This window comes from Mercurialis annua, linkage group LG2 (genome assembly GCF_937616625.2).
Source record: "Mercurialis annua linkage group LG2, ddMerAnnu1.2, whole genome shotgun sequence".
Taxonomy (NCBI): domain Eukaryota; kingdom Viridiplantae; phylum Streptophyta; class Magnoliopsida; order Malpighiales; family Euphorbiaceae; genus Mercurialis; species Mercurialis annua.
This window is the reverse complement of record NC_065571.1, coordinates 8374518-8390971: the sequence shown is the minus strand read 5'-3', so window position 1 is coordinate 8390971 and position 16454 is coordinate 8374518. Positions and strand designations below refer to the sequence as shown.

Genomic DNA, 16454 nt, shown 5'->3' with positions numbered 1-16454 from the left:
AGGAGAGGACGCCGGAAAGCGGCGTCCCCTCCTCTGGAGAGGACGTGGATTCCCACGTCCTCTCCTGAAGAGGGGACGATCGTTCGTCCCCTCTTCAGGAGAGGACGTGGAAAATCCACGTCCTCTCTAGAGGAGGGGACGCCGCTTTCCGGCGTCCTCTCCTCTGGAAGGGACGCCGGACGTCCCCTTTTCAGGCGGAGGGGACGCCGGAAAAACAGAAAAAAAAAATTAAAAATTATTTTTTATCTCGAAAAAGCCGGAACATATTGTTTCCGATTGTCGGTACTCGTTTTCCGACGAATTATACTCGTTATCCGTCATTTTACTCAACTTTTTACGTAGTTGTTCGAGTGTGTTCGAATGAGTTGAGAGAACTTTTTTTTTTGAAATTTTGCTAAAGGGGTAAAAATGTCTTTCGCCTGTGCGGTGCTAAGTAAAAAGGGGCGGCGAATAGCAAAACCCTTTATAATCTTTGATACCCCCCCCTCCACATATATGTTGAACGAGCGTTTTTTTCGGAGTTAAACGGAAACATTTTACAAGGTGTTATATTTCGAAGCTTAACCGCCTTTATTTTCAAAGCGGTACTATTTTTTTTAGGACTGCAAGAAGTGCGTTCGTTTAATTTTTTTAGTTATTATATGTTTAAATAATTTCGTTGTTAGTAAATGTTAGGAATTATTATAACGTAGATGAACGATAGAATTTTAATTATTAATTACAATTTAGAAAAATATTTGTGTTAATTTTTTTTGAAAAATATAAATAATTAATTCATTTAATTTTTTTTGTAATTATAATTTGAAATAATTTTATTGTTAGTAAAATGATATGGATTACTATCGTTAATTGAAATATTATAATTTATTAAAAATATTTTCACAATATAAATGGTTAATTCATTTAATGTTACTATGGTATCGTTAATTTTTTTAGTATTTTACAAATATTTAATAAAAATTATTAGAAACAAATTGACATGTAATTTGAATTGGTAAAAAAGCTATAAATTTGATAATCACATAATTAGAACAACGGTGATATATTTGCTTTTGCTAATCCTCTAGCAATGACGACCATAAACCTATTTTTTCTGATATGGTGCGATGGCCGTATAGTAAGATACCCGTGTGGAGTAGAATATCATGACGGTCGCCGAGTGAATATGGCACTTAGTGAGAGAATAAATTTCAAACTAGAGAATATATGTAGAAGGGAAGTTTTACAGACTCCGAAGTGGAAATTACAAAAATCTACTTCCGGCTTCCAAGATTCGAAGCGGCCTAATACGGTCCTATTCGTTGTCTCCCGTAGAGAACAATGAGCACCTATTTGAAATTCTAAACGAGGCTATGAGGTTCCCGGCTCTAGATGTTTTGGAATTTTACTTGGAGTATCGGATTGTGGTTCGTAATGACATTTCACTGGACGAGTTGGTTTAAAGTGATTCTAACAGGTTGGAGAAGAGTAGTGACGAAAAGGAAGAATAAGATTTATATGAGAGCGACGAAAAGGATGTCGGAGACATCGACATCGGTGAAGATAATACACGGTACCAGTCGCAACTCCCTGAGCACGTTGGACGTGTAGATTTGGGAGAAAATACACGGTATCAGTCACAACTCCTTGAGCACGTTAGACGGGTGCATGTTGACGAATTTAACATTTTCCCGGAGGCTGATCATAACATTGTGCGGAATCCTAAGATGGAGTTCGAAGTTGTGATGATCTTCCTAAACCGTGATGTTGTTCAGGCGTGTGTGACGACTTATTCAATGGCTATGGGAAGGGAGCACAAGAGTCACAGGACTACCAACTCAACAATTATGCTGGTTTGTAGCACAATGAAATCTGCAAATGGTGGTTGCGCGTCACACCAGGTACAGATGTTGAGCAGCCAGCCCAGGATGAAGACAATGACGACGATGAGGGCCCTCCGGGTGATAGACAATATCGCACATTTACTGAAAGCATGTGACACCGACGACGGGACCTGAGTTATGATTTGAGGCTTCAAATGCGAAATAACACTCGATAGATAGCAGAAGTGGTTTGGATATTGTTGTTTATGTATTAATACTGTGACATTTGTATTCAAATTTTCAATGTACATTATTTTCATTATTATTTATAATAATTCCTAAAACATATCAATTATTTTAAAATAGAAGTTAAACGCTAAATGTTATATTTTTTAAATTATGTACAGTAAGAATTATTGCCCCAATCATTGAAAATTATCTCATCAATGTGTCTCCCCAATCATTGGTGTTCGGAATAATTAACCAATCCGCAGTGCTATATTTTGGATTGGTGTTGAATCCGCAATATAGCATTGCGGATTCGGTAAACCAAATACTAAATTGGAATAAATTTTCTAATAGGTATGCAAACAGAATTTCCTAAGTCCAACGGGCATTTTTATGTCAAAAACCATAAAGGTAACAAATCCAAAATTATGAGTTCGTCCTTATTTGATATTTTTTTAAGGGGTAAAATAAATTTTTATTGAAAAAATTAATCCAAAATAGATATCACTTTTTTAAAATCATACCATTACTTATACTCCCTCCGTCCCACTCTAATTGACAAAATAACTATATTTCAATAACCAAGACAAGTTAATAAATGACATAGAAAATTATTTATATACCCTTCTATTGATAATAGAGCTAATTAATGCTATTAGTATATATTAGTCAAATTTTCATTAAATACTCACCATTTTCCATAAAAGACATGGTTTTAAATGAGGGTAAAGATGGAAAATTAAAGAATAAAATTATAGTTATGTTAGTTTTGTCAATTAGAATGGGACACCAAAAACTCCATATTTTGTCAATTAGAGTGGGACGGAGGGAGTATATAAATCTAAAATAAATATTAATTATTTTGATATCTCTCACATACTATATAATTTGTGGTGTTATTTTTTATTTGTAATCAAACGGAATAGTTTTAAATTTTATTTTCACTTACATTGTAGATTATTTATTTATTTTTAATATTAATTAATTAAATAAAACAATGAATTTTAGTTCAATTGTTAAATTAATTTTTGATATTATTATAAATAAAAAATTTATTTTTATGAGATATAATAACTTAATAAATTTAATTTGTATTTTTTATTTATATTGGATTTTCCATTTTTCAGTTTTTTTTACTTTTTAAAATTGGAAAAAAATATATTACTATTCCCTCCATGTCAATAGAGTTGTCTATTTTGAAAAATATTTTTGTCCCAAAATATTTGTTCACTTTTAAAGTAATTAACTTTTACACTAAATTTTCTATATTACCCCTATTTAAAATATATTATTGGATAAACTGAAAGTGGACCATATATTAAATAACGGTATAACAAGAAAGATAATTTTTTTTTACAAAATTTATAAATAATGATTGTTTTTTTACACTGTATGATAAAAAAAAGTGGACAATTTTATTGAGACGAGAGTTGTAAATAAATAAATAAAATCAAAATTAGTGTTATTTGATTAATTAAAAAGTAAAAAGAATTATAAAAAGGAAAAGGCAGGCCAGCGTTCCAAGAAATTGGATTAAATATAAAGTTCAAACCCTATTCAACTACAGAGTCCGGTATATAACCACCTCACTCTCACTTTTCTTTTCATATTTTTCAGATTCACATTTTTTAGGGTTTCAAAGATGAGTGGCCAAAAGAAGACAGGCAAGGTGAAGTGGTACAATGACCAAAAGGGCTTCGGCTTTATAACGCCGGACGACGGCAGCGAAGATCTCTTCGTCCACCAGTCTTCCATCCGAAGCGACGGCTTCCGCAGCCTCGGCGAGGGCGAAGATGTCGAGTATCACATCGAACAGTCCGATGATGGCCGTAGTAAGGCTGCTGATGTCACCGGCCCCGACGGTAGCGCTGTTCAGGGCGGTCGAGGAGGCGGTAGAGGGGGTCGTAGCTCTGGTGGATATGGAGATGGTGGCTATGGAGGTGGAGGTGGATATGGTGGCGGTGGTGGTTATGGTGGCGGTGGTGGCCGAGGGAGATCCAGCGGCGGATATGGAGGTTCTGGAGGTGGCTATGGAGGTGGATATGGGGGTGGTGGTGGAGGCGGAGGCCGTGGTGGTGGATGTTATTCTTGTGGTCAGCCAGGTCATACTGCTAGGGATTGTTCTCAAGGAGGCGGCGGCGGTGGCGGGAGATATAGCAGTGGAGGTGGTGGTGGTGGAGGCGGCATGAGCTGCTATGGCTGTGGCGGATCTGGTCATTTTGCCAGGGATTGCCCTAACAGTGGGCGTTAGTTTTTTAGGGTTTAACGAGGGGCAAATTTGTAAAATGTGATAGGTTTGTTGGTTTAGTCACATTTTACCTATATCATGTTATTTTATTTTGAAAAAATTGCTGTTATCTTTAGGTTGAAATTGTTATTTTTATAATTTAAGAATTTATTTTTTGTCTTCTGAATTTGGAGTATTAAATACTATCTTATTTATTTCAGGTAAATAAGAATAAAATATGAGAATCGAAATTATAAATCTTTAAAACTTATTAAAAGTAATAATTTTGGTGAGAGTGATAGTTTAGTAATTTTTTCTAGAGAAAATTAGGAAAAATACTCTCTTTTTGAAAATAATATGATTTCCTACCTTAATAAGAAAAAGATAGAGAAAATACCTCACTTTTTTAATATATTTATTTTTTTATTCTAAGACATGTTTATATTATAATTATACCTACTTATTATTATTATTGTATTTTAATCATATTTATTCTACTCTAAGTGACATCTGTCATTTTTTTTTTCTCTCTTTCTTTCTTTTCCTCTTTTTCTTCTCCCTTTCTTCTTCTTCTTATTTACTGGTTCTTTTTTTCGCCATTTTTTTCTTCTTCTTCAATTTTATTTCTTCTTTTCTTCTCTATTTTTTTTTTCTTCATCGCTCCTCTGTCGCTCCGCCGTCCTTTCATGTTTGATTTTAGCAATTTTTCCTTAATTTGTGGTGATAAATACGATTTATTTTAACTTTCAGATGTAAATAAATTACTCTTGAATTTTTTCAACTTTAAATCTAAAAATATGCATAATAAACGATGTTATGATGAAAAAATTAATTTTTTGCAAAAAAAAAAAACAATTTTCTGCAAAAAAACAGCATCTGATTATCATATAATTATCACGGCATTATCATATCATTATCATAAAACTGAAGAGAAAATTATTTTTTTTATAAAAAAAACGTCTGATTATCATATGACTATCACTACATTATCATGGATGATAACGTACGTGAAAATAAAATTACAAAAAAATTCATGATACCGGTGATAACCAAATGATAATTAAATATTGTAGTTATGATAATAGTATGATAATATGATATATGGAAAAAAATATATAAAAATTGTGATAACGAGATGATAATGTGAAGATAATAGTATGATAAGGTTCTTATTAATAATAAAATGATAATAGTATGATAATATGATACATGCATGGAAAAAAATTACAAAAAAAATTATGATAATGAGATGATAATAATCTGCCACATACGATACTAATAATGACATGATAATAAGATGACAATGCAATATGATATATTGATAATTATATGATAAGTTGAAACTTTGATAATCATATGATAATATAACACTGTGATAATTATATGATAATATGATACTAGATGATAATGAAGTATGATAAGGTTGTGATAATTGGATGATAACGTACGTGAAAATATAATTATAAAAAAATTAATGATATCAGTGATAACCAGATGATAATTAAATAATACATTTATGATAATAGTATGATAATATGATAGCTATATGGAAAAAATACATAAAAATTATGATAACGAGAGATAATGTGAAGATAATAATATGATAAGGTTCTTATTGATAATAGTATGATAATATATATGATACCTGCATGAAAAAAATTATGGGAAATTTTTTATAACGAGATGATTATAATCTGCTACATACGATACTAATAATGGCATGACAATAAGATGACAATGCAATATGATACATTGATAATTATATGATAAGTTGAAACTATGATAATTATATGATAATGTAATACTATGATAATCATATGATAATATGATATTGTGATTTTGTCTAATATTATCCAGCAGTATCATCACATTATCATATAATAATTTGCTACAGATTGTACTGATAATGATATGATAATAAGATGCCAATGCAATATAATACACTGATAATTACATGGTAAGATGAAGTTGTGACAATCATATGATAAGGTGATACCGTGATAATCATATGATAAGGTGATACCGTGATAATCATATGATAAGGTGCTAATGTGATTTTGTCTTATATTATCCAGCAGTATCATCATATTATCATATAATAATCAGCAATATACGATATTAGTAATGACATGATAATAAGATGACAATGCAATATCATATACACTGATGATTACATACTAAGATGAAACTGTGATAATCATATGATAATGTGATACTGTGATTTTTTATTTAGTTCATATAATTTTTGAATATGCTATTCATCAAAAAAAAATTGAATATGCTATTAATATAATAAACATTTAAATAGTAGTATATATTTTTAAATTAGAAAATATTTGATAATACTGAAATAAATGAAAAGAAGACGTTTAATTTATTTAATAATGTGTAATATTTTAATTAATAAAGAAAAAAAAGAAATAAAAAAAGCTGAAGAACAAAAAAGGAACAAACAAAAGAAAGTTTAAATTTGGAAATAATTTATAATGGGCACAACAAATAAGATGCGTCATGTCGAGAGAGAGAGAGAGAGTATGTGCATCATGTGTGACACATAAAGAGAGAGAGAGAGAGAGAGAGAGAGAGAGAGAGCATATGCATCATGTGTGACATGTGTCAGAGTAAAATCACAAACATTTAAATAAGAAGAGTAAAATTATAAATATGTTTAAACAGTGATGTATTTGCATTAACTTTTCTTTATTGAGGTATAAAATCATATTATTTTTATATTTGAGGTAAATTCCTAAATCTCTCTTTTTTTTATCTTTAGTCATTTTTGCTTTGATCTATTTAGATTATTTCTCGGTGAAACATTAACTGTTTTTGGTGAAATAGTTGGAGGTGTCTTTGTTATTTTTTGTTCGGCGTGTTTTCTCATAGTATTATTTTTATCAAATGTTTTTAGGTGATCTGCAATTTTATTATTTTCAAGTTTTATTTTCTTTTTCTTCTTCAAATCAACATAAAATCTTTTGTATTATAACTGAAACAAAATTGGTTATAGTATAAGATTCGGGGTAAACATGTAGATTAGACAGAGAAGCTACAACATATATAATCGACTTAGTCGCAGATCATCAAATAGCTGTGCCGGAGTTGAATACAAGTTTGATATTCAAAAAATCTGTATCCTGTAAACTTAAATAGTCACAAAAATTGAAAAAAAATAGCATAAATTTGTAACAAAGAAGCTCAAAGTATAACAAAAAACTTGAATAAATAAAGAAAACTGTATAAACAGAATTCACCAAAAATCAAGACAGGTGATCGCCAAAACTATAAGATCTTAATTGAATTCGAGAAAATGTCAACACATTAAAATTATTGTCATATAGAAGCAAAACCGCTGCAAAACAACCAAAAACAAACAAAAACTCCAACTGAAGTATTTTATTGAAGAAAAAAGAAAAGAATATATACGAGCGGATGAAAACGATATTAATTCGTCTGAAAGCCGGGGATCATCGTTTCCACCTTCAAAGGAAACCTTGAAAGATGAACAAAACAGATAAGAAATTGAGAGAGTACCGCTTGAAGAGTTATTAAGTTAAATATGAACATAGTGACATTCATCTCGTTTAGATTCACGAACAACTCGATTAGTGATTCGTGAACAAGCTCAAATAAGAGACCGTGAACAAGTTCGTGGACGAACTCGAATAGGAGTTTGTGAACGAGTTTGAATAAGAGTTCGTGCAAGCTCGTTTATAAATTCAATTAGGTATCTGCGAACTGACTCATATTTAAATTAATTTATATTAATATCTTATATAATTCTAAAATTATGGTTTTGATATAAGAAACTAATGTAGTTTTGTGCTCGCGTATTTTATATGTTTTAACTATTAAATGAATGGGCTCGCGAATGAGCTCGTTTGATACTTATCGAGGTTGTTCGCGAGCTTGTTCGTTTAGCAGCTAAACGAAAGAACATGAGCTGATTATAAACAATATAAAATCTAAACGAACCAAATATAAACACCCCCGTTCAAAACTCGAATGAACATGAACACTTTGTTCGCTAAACGAGATGAACATGAACACTCCAAAACACGGCTCGGCTCGGTTCATTTACACCCTTAGTAGAAAGATCTTCAAATGTGGTTTCTGGCCCATGGTTATATGATTGGGAATCATATAACCGTGGGCTAGACACCACATCAAACCCAAAACTCTAAATTAATGAGTTAAGTAGTCCATTGTATTTATATATTCCACATTCTATTCGTATATTTTTCAATGTGTGGTTTTCAATCACACTTAATATTCAACAGAATTATGTCTTAAAAATTAGTCATAATAAAACTTTTGATAATTCTTTATATTCTAATAAGGAAGTAAAAAAAAAGGGCTTATAATCACCTATGACACTCCAACTTAGACACTCCAACCACCAAGCCCCCTGAATTAAATTTTGGCCGCTAGACCCCCTAAACTTCACTTAATGATCACTAATCCACCCAATTAAATCAGACCACTCAACCGAAAACCGTCACCCGCCGCCGCCAATTTTTCCGGCCACCACCGCCAGAAAAAATATTATTTATTTTAAATATTAAATAAATAATAATTTTTAATTTAAATAATTTAAATAATTTTTTTAATTTTTTTTAAATTGAACAGGTGAACAAATCCACTGAAAAATTTGAAAAAAAATTATTTAAATTTTTAATATTCAAAAATAATTATTTATTTAATTTTTTAAAATTAAAAAATAATTATTTATTTATTATTTGAATGAATTTAGGTTTATTTAGATTATGTTTGATTTTGTTGGATTATGGTTGATTTGGTTGGCTAAGTGACTTTAGGTTTGGTTGGTATTGGTTTGTTTGTTATTCTTAAAGATTTAAAGAGTATTTTGGTCAATTTATGCCAAAAGTGTCATAGGTGATCATTAAGTGAAGTTTAGGGGGTTTAGCGGGCCAAAATTTAGTTCAGGAGACTTGGTGGTTGGGGTGTTTAAGTTGGAGTGCCATAGGTGAATATAAGCCTAAAAAAAGGTGTTAATAGATATAGAATTATCAAAGTTCATTTGAATATAAGATATGTTAAAGACAGCTGGAATTTGATAGTAAAAATCGCTTTTAATGAAGAGGTTGTTCTGATCATGGTTGTCAAATCCGGCCCGGTGATAAAACCGGTGAAACTAGAGGGTCAAGGGTTAAAGGTTCAACCGGGGTTCAACCGGAATTAAATCCGTATTATAAAAATAAAAAAATAAAAAGTTATAACTATTAATAATCATATATATATTATATAATAAGAAATATAGACACAAATAGTAAGTTAGCTTGGTGGTATTGAATGCTTCCACTAAAAATACTAAACAACCAAGGCTCAAATCCCAGCAATGACATTTAAATTCCTTATTTTTTTTTTAATAAGGGCTTGGGTTTTTAAGTGATTGACCGAACCGGACCGGGTTTTCCGGTTACTTGACCGGTTAATTGGTCCAATTCAGCGGTTATCCGGCCGGTTCGATTAAACAACCGCGGGTTTGTAATTATAAGGGATTTTAGTTCAACCCGAACCGTTGATATGACTGGGTCGAGGGTTTTCCGGTCGAACCGGCCGGTCCGGTTCGGGTTTGACAACCATGGTTCTGATTGAAACTCTGACCATAAAACGTATTTGCATGTACTCGGTTCGTCAAATGTGTAATGGGAAGAAAACACAAATTCATTTAGTTGGTTATTGTGAGTTCACTAAAATTGTTGGAAGTAGGCAATGTTGGACGTGATGCATGGGAATGACGCTAACATGTAGGAATAGTGTAGTAGGTGGCTGAGTAGGTTGAAGAATGAAGACTGTAGCTTGGTGGCAATTGCTGGATTTTTTGGTTTACCAGAAACTCTGTAATTTGGCAAAAGCGAGGTAGATCACTTAAGGAGGTGATTAATTATGCAGGTCATCAGCTTTGTGCTTGAAAATGTACAGGCAACCAACACTTGCATATTAGAGTGGAGGAAGGGGTGGTTAGATGGAACACACTGTCAGCTGGCTAGGTAAAAGCAAATGGGGACGCGGCGGTATAATCGGCTAAAATAGAACCGGATGGCGTATGTGGTTTGTGACACTGATAGAAGAGTGATTAAAGCAAGAAATGTTGACCCCTTATTAATATAGAAATCATGTGAGTTGGCTGAAATAAGGTTAAAATATTATAATTGAATCAGATTCAATGAAGATCGTAAGTAAGTTTGGAGATTCAGATCGACAAAGAAGAGATAAGATGATCGAAGGTTGTTTCATGTTAGCAAAACAATTTATAATTTAAATTTTGTGTTTGTTAAGAGATAATCAGACAACATTTGCATGTAATATCCGTTTTATCTCAGGTTAATAGGAATGACTCTCAAACTATCATGAATTTTTTTATCGATATATTTGTTTCAAATTTGATCTAATGAAACCATTTATTTTATAAAAAAAATTAAAGTAAAAAAAAAAGAGGAATGGTAATGCACCTCAAAGGATTTGTTATATACAATAGATATAAATGCGTCACTTTTTTTCCAGAGAAAAATTGATTTCACTAAATCAAATCATAAGCAGTTACAGTAGTGAAAAATTCAAAAAAATGACGAAACCGCTTCTAATGATCTGAAATGGAACAAGCTCTTTGTGCAAGAACATGCCCCACCTAATTTGCAGATCTCCTAATGAAAACACAATCAATTTTATATAAGTACTTAGTTTATTCCGAACAATCTCCAAGAAATAACTTTGGATCAATAAAATTTGAATTCTTAATTTCAACAATCGTCTCCATCGAGTCAGACTCAACGATCACATTAGACCGTCCCTTGAGCCAACTCAGCGCTTCCGAAATGCCCATAACCTACTGCCAATCCTGATAAGAATCTTACTTTGAAACTAATATATTTATTTACATTTAAATTGTTACCATTGTTTTATGTTGCATTAATATTAAAACCACAGGGCCAAAACGTTAAATTATAGCAAAGTATAGGAACGTTTTAGCACTTTTTCATAGGCAATCTGCAAAAACGGGGGTTAAATTGCTCTTTCAGGATCAGAATATAATCTTTCGACATTCCAGTCCCTCAATCTTCAGTCTCTAGGTACTTCTCGTTGTTAACCCTCTACTCTGCGTTCTTCAATTTCGATACTTTAACTGTTTATTTGAATTCGTTTTGATGAATTGTTCAATAGTAAATGTTATTGCTCTTGTTCCCGTTGCAACATATGTTTTATTTTTCAGCTTTTGAATATGCATGCCAAGTGTTTGATTATATTACCCACAGAACAACTTTAAATGGGTATCATTTTTTATGAACTGCCTTAAACGGGTATCCAAAATAGCAATTTTGAGTCACCCTATGCTTGCACACCGACTGTTTGATTAAATTCTTCAATTAAAAAGAGCATCTAGTTTCAGTGCTAACAAAATTTAGTCTCTCATGTTTAAGCATAAAAGTAAAAAAAATTGATGTATTTGTTTGGCATTGGTAAGTTTGCTTGAAAAGAAACAGCTCTAAATTAAGTTTGAGAGCTCAGAAGCAGAGGAAGATTAATGTATTTGTTATGTCTTATTTGCAGAAAGAAAGCAGACAGGCTTAGGGAAGATGCTGCCACAGCAGCTGAAGAAGGCTGTCACAGACAACCCCAAGAAGATTGCTAATTTAATTGATCTTGTAAACCTTCCTTCAAATCTTAGAGATTTTGTTGGCCAGTCGCAAATTTCTCGTCTGGGATGTTTCAGGCATGTCTGGTCCTACATCAAGACTAATAATCTCCAGGTTCTTGTTTCTTCAACTTGTTATTTTGTGTATGTTTCTTGAATTAACTTTTTGTAGTGACTAGTGTATCAGAGAGACTTTGACACCGACCATATTTCGCCATATGCTATGCTTTTCGTCTTTCATCTTCTCTGAATAGCTTTTAGTTAGAATGTGGTGCTTGTGTTATTCATTTGAAGGTTTGACGCCGTTTCAATCTTCTGTTATTCTGCACATGATTTCTATCGTAGTTTTCTATGTCATTCCATCACTTACCATGCATTGATTAATACTCTTGAAATAATTGTTACTATTTAAATACTCAATTGGTAGGGAGAATAAAAGAGTTATTTTCTATGATTGGGAATGTATGCAATTCGTATGCTTTTGTTTCACCTAATTATCAAAATAAATCACTTTTTATCAATATCACGTAATTTTTCTGTTAATACTAATCCTTAATTATTGTGTTATTGATGATAGAATGTAGTCAAGATGGTCGATGCTAGTTCATTGTGATTACACATGAAATATTCCTTTCTTTTCTTAAAAAGAGGTTAAACCAGCCTGATTGCATAGACTTAAAACTGTCTGATTTTGTTGCATTTTTGTCGTTTAACTTTAGTAAGGTTCTGATTCCTGCTATGGACTTACTATGTGAATCCATCTTCTTGGTGTTGCTAAAGATTCTATTTGTCTCTTCTTCACTAGGACCCAGACAACAAGAACATAGTGAACTGTGATGAAAAGTTGAAGAGTATTTTGTTGGGCAAGCCTCAGGTTGATCTTGCTGAACTTCCTGCCCTGATCAAAATGCATTTTCCCAAAGATCCGAAGTAGACCTTCATTGCATCATAATAGGGTCTTTACATTGTTAATTTATTTACTATTTAATGTGATGAATCCTAGAAGGGTTTTATTTTCATTAAAATGATTATTAAAATATTTAATGTAGCTTATTTCTTGCCCGTCGGTTGCTTTTCATGAAGCTCCTAGCAATGTTTGAATTAGTCTTCTTTTCATTCAAACAAAGATATTAAATTGTTGGTCATATGCTAGGATTTCACCTTATCTTGATTCCTTTAACAAAACATAGAAATTAAATAATTTCTTACTGCAAAAAAAACCTCCCGTGTGCTGTTACTTGTGAGAAATTAATTAATGTTCAGTGCAATTCCCTTCTAGATCTGGTAGGATCACTTTGGAGTGTTTATCTTGTTTAAAACTCCTCTTGGCGGTTTAAGGAGAATAAATATAAGTTTGGAAGAGTATTCTTTGGTTGATTAGTTTACAGAAATGATAGTACAACCATTTGAAAAAAATAGCAAGGACTAGAACTAGAACTATACTTGTTACACCGATAGCATGAATTTTCTTATCATTACAGAAACTGAGTTAAGCAGTTTTTGACTACATAATCCGCAACAATCTGATTAGTCTTCTCTGTTGGGTGGAAGGAATCCCAGAATACATATTTATTTGCATCTGAGCATGTAAAAGGATTTCTCCTATTGCACATATAACCCATTTCAAACAGTCCAGTTCCACAGCATGCTTCTGCTGCATTATTAAATCCTGTTGTAGATATCAGGTCAGAAACCATTTCCTTGTGACTTTGCTTAGCCATACCTGAGTTTATATTCATATAGAAACATCCAGAGAAATTTATCTATATAGTACTAGTAATATAGCAAAGAACTTACCGTACGAACTTGGATTATCTATGATCTTTGACAGAATATCAAAGGGACTTGAAAGCACCAGTTTGATCCCAGGAAGATTTTTGTTCAGCTCAATGAGCATTCTATTTAACTTCTCATTGAAATCCCTGGCTACGTTGTTGTACTCTTCGACGCACTCACTTCCGAAAAATATGTTTGTTGTTCTTTCCAAAGGCAAACACCCCATTGGAGGAAGCCCGCTTACAGAAATCTTTCTAGCTCCAAGTAGATGAATATCCGTAATAAATTTTCTTGCTATTCCCACAAGGAAATTCTGATACTCCCTGACGGAAAACTGGGATGATCTCCCCGGCAATAGGTAGTAGTTTTCTAGGAAGTCATTTGTTCCGATGCTGACAAGGTAGAGTCCTTCTTCAAGAATTTCAGTAGCTTTCTCATGTCCTAGATAGTCTCTAAGCTTCTTCTGGTATTCTTTATAGTACTCTATCTCCTTCCAAAGAGGTATTACAGACTGCAAATCCAGTGAGAATGGAGAAATTAAGCTCACATCATCGAGATTTTCCTCGAAGTAATTATTTCGGAATTTAACTATTTTATAATTATAGGATATTAAATCGTAGATGCTTCAATAGATACTAATTTCAGCCTATATCTAGTATTAAGGAGTGAGCACAACTTACTAGCACATCTGCTGTAGCATTATCATAGCCAGTGCCGGCAGAAGCAAAGCAAACTCCAGTAACAAAATCTCTTATGTCGTACGCTGGATCTAGATATGCTGGTACTAACGGCTTGAGTCCGAAAGCTTCAGAAATGAAGTCTGTTGGTAACCGACCATTACTAAACCTTCCGGTGGGTTTTCCACCATTGAAATCCCGACCATAAGGCGCAAAATTACTCTTTAGAACTGTAGATATGTAGTCATTGTTCCCCGAGTCCACCGAAGAGTCTCCGAACACAATAATGGCCGGAACTTTTGCATTTACGTGAATTATTTGTAGCACAAGATGAGCAAACAAGAACCAGAACATGATCTCACTTGCCATATTTAGTAAGCCCCGACTCTAAATATAAATATTAATTATAAACAAGTGTTGTTTAGGTGGTTGGGTGAAGATGGTAAGAAATTATGAATGATGATTCATAGTGAAGCTGCAGAAGCTAATAGAAAATGTATAGATGAAGTTTGTTGAGAGTTTTAATTGTTTCAGTGGGTTGGTGCTTACACTTTGTCTAGTGTATTCAATGACCATTTTTTTAGGCTTTGGTACAGACTACAGAGTTTTATTGGTTCCATAGTTTACTGATTTTCTGATCATTTTTTTTTGTACTGGAAATTGCATTAATTCCTAATGGACAACGTAGGATCATTGAGCCACATGTTGTGGTCATAGACAAAGACCATCAACCACTAGAAACTAACTAGTAGGCTCCATTATTCTGATATAGTAATTTTTTGCTTAGAACATAAATTCTTCTCACATTAATAGGTTTTATTAAAAAATAATTATTCTCTAGAATGTTTGGAATAGGGATCAACAAATGGTTCGAGAGATTTGACTCCTAACTGTCCACATCTTAGGGGTGAGCAAAAAATTTGGATAAATCAAATTAATCGAATTAACCGATCAAGTCGGTTTTAGAAAATTTGGTTAGTTCGGTCAGTTTGATCAATAAAAAGTGTTGGTTCGGTTACGGTTAAGAGCTTTGATATTTAAGTTAATCAAATTAACCGAATTAATTAAATATTTTTATATATTTTTTTATATTTCTATCGGTTTGACTGAATTAGCCTACTATTTCAGTTTGGTTCGGTCTTGTATTTTTAAGATTTGATAGTTTAGCTAATTTAGTTTTGGTAAATTTGGTTATCGGTCGGGTCGATCAAAGAGATAAAATACTCGATTTTGGTTCACTCGGTTGGTTTTGACCATTTGGTGAACCCTATGTAGACCAGCAAATGGCTGAAATATTTGGTTCGTATATGTGTTTGGCTTGAATGAGAATTAATGCAGTTATAACGTTAGAGAAGGATATAAGCAGTCACAATAAAAATGTGATGTACCAGTTCATCAACCTAAACACTGTCGTTTTTGTTGGACTGCGCTGGACGTATGTACTCATGTTTCTACGTGATTTGAAGGGGTGTTAGTTTTTCTTTTTTCAAAGATCGGTTGGGTTGCACAACAAAAGGCAACTTTTTATTTTCTTTAAATTAAATCAATCTCACGATTAAAAATGTAGACGAGACGATCCGAATCCGAACTATGGGAAGCTAGAACTTGACTGTATTGTACAAATTCAAGCTTGAACTAGAGTAAGCTCAAATTTTCAAGTTCGAACTCTGAGCTTGGATGATATAGATAAAAAAAAAATTAGTGAAAAATGTAAATCTATTAAAAAATTAAAAATACACATATTCTTAGTGAAAAATGTACCAAATGATTTACATCTTTCATTAATGATTTTTTTTCAATGTATTTTTAACAAATTTAAACGAACCCTTATTCACATAATATAAATTTGTGGCTCTTATGTGTCTCTCTAATTGATACCCAAGTTCGATTAGAAAAAAAATTCAAATAGTTCGAACTCGAATTGGACTCAAATTTTTTACTAATTAATTTTAATTTTTCCGAATAATTTACAAATAATCTGATTCATTTACACCCTTCTCGGGATTACGAATGCCTACAGTCCAACGTGCTGCATTGTTAGGTTTGAATATACTAAGACAACCCAACAATAAGAGAGGAAAAATTAGCAT

The 16454-nt window shown here is 32.4% G+C and overlaps 3 protein-coding genes across 4 annotated transcripts; 2 read left to right on the top strand and 1 right to left on the bottom strand.

Annotated features, from left to right (window-relative positions):
- The first annotated feature begins 3570 nt into the window (after positions 1-3570).
- LOC126670654 (glycine-rich protein 2-like) lies at positions 3571-4444 on the top strand. The gene has a single exon (XM_050364430.2). The coding sequence runs from the start codon at positions 3673-3675 to the stop codon at positions 4279-4281; it is 609 nt and encodes a 202-aa protein (XP_050220387.1). The 5' UTR covers positions 3571-3672; the 3' UTR covers positions 4282-4444.
- Positions 4445-11156: 6712 nt separating this feature from the next.
- LOC126670175 (upstream activation factor subunit UAF30) lies at positions 11157-12973 on the top strand. Of its 2 annotated transcripts, none has more exons than XM_050363841.2 (3): positions 11157-11348; positions 11821-12026; positions 12717-12973. In XM_050363841.2, exons 2-3 carry the CDS (start codon positions 11853-11855, stop codon positions 12843-12845), a joined length of 303 nt encoding a protein of 100 aa, XP_050219798.1. In that variant the 5' UTR covers positions 11157-11348; positions 11821-11852; the 3' UTR covers positions 12846-12973. The 2 variants fall into 2 exon arrangements, with proteins under 2 accessions (XP_050219798.1, XP_050219797.1); XM_050363840.2 differs by having other exon boundaries at positions 11162-11348; positions 11827-12026.
- Positions 12974-13260: 287 nt separating this feature from the next.
- On the bottom strand, positions 13261-14969 carry LOC126670174 (GDSL esterase/lipase At4g26790). The gene is made up of 3 exons (XM_050363839.2): positions 14368-14969; positions 13709-14198; positions 13261-13580 (listed from the first exon to the last, which is right to left on the bottom strand). Exons 1-3 carry the CDS (start codon positions 14731-14733, stop codon positions 13387-13389), a joined length of 1050 nt encoding a protein of 349 aa, XP_050219796.1. The 5' UTR covers positions 14734-14969; the 3' UTR covers positions 13261-13386.
- Positions 14970-16454: the final 1485 nt, after the last annotated feature.

What these genes read in the sequence shown, in the direction of transcription:
- LOC126670654 (XM_050364430.2), top strand. Translation starts at nt 3,673, where the DNA reads ATGAGTGGCCAAAAGAAGACAGGCAAGGTGAAGTGGTACAATGACCAA.
- LOC126670175 (XM_050363841.2), top strand. Translation starts at nt 11,853, where the DNA reads ATGCTGCCACAGCAGCTGAAGAAGGCTGTCACAGACAACCCCAAGAAG. An exon ending in TCAAGACTAATAATCTCCAG is followed by an intron (nt 12,027 to 12,716) that starts GTTCTTGTTTCT and finishes CTTCTTCACTAG; the next exon opens with GACCCAGACAACAAGAACAT.
- LOC126670174 (XM_050363839.2), bottom strand. Translation starts at nt 14,733, where the DNA reads ATGGCAAGTGAGATCATGTTCTGGTTCTTGTTTGCTCATCTTGTGCTA. An exon ending in ATGCTACAGCAGATGTGCTA is followed by an intron (nt 14,199 to 14,367) that starts GTAAGTTGTGCT and finishes CTGGATTTGCAG; the next exon opens with TCTGTAATACCTCTTTGGAA. An exon ending in AGATAATCCAAGTTCGTACG is followed by an intron (nt 13,581 to 13,708) that starts GTAAGTTCTTTG and finishes TATCTACAACAG; the next exon opens with GATTTAATAATGCAGCAGAA.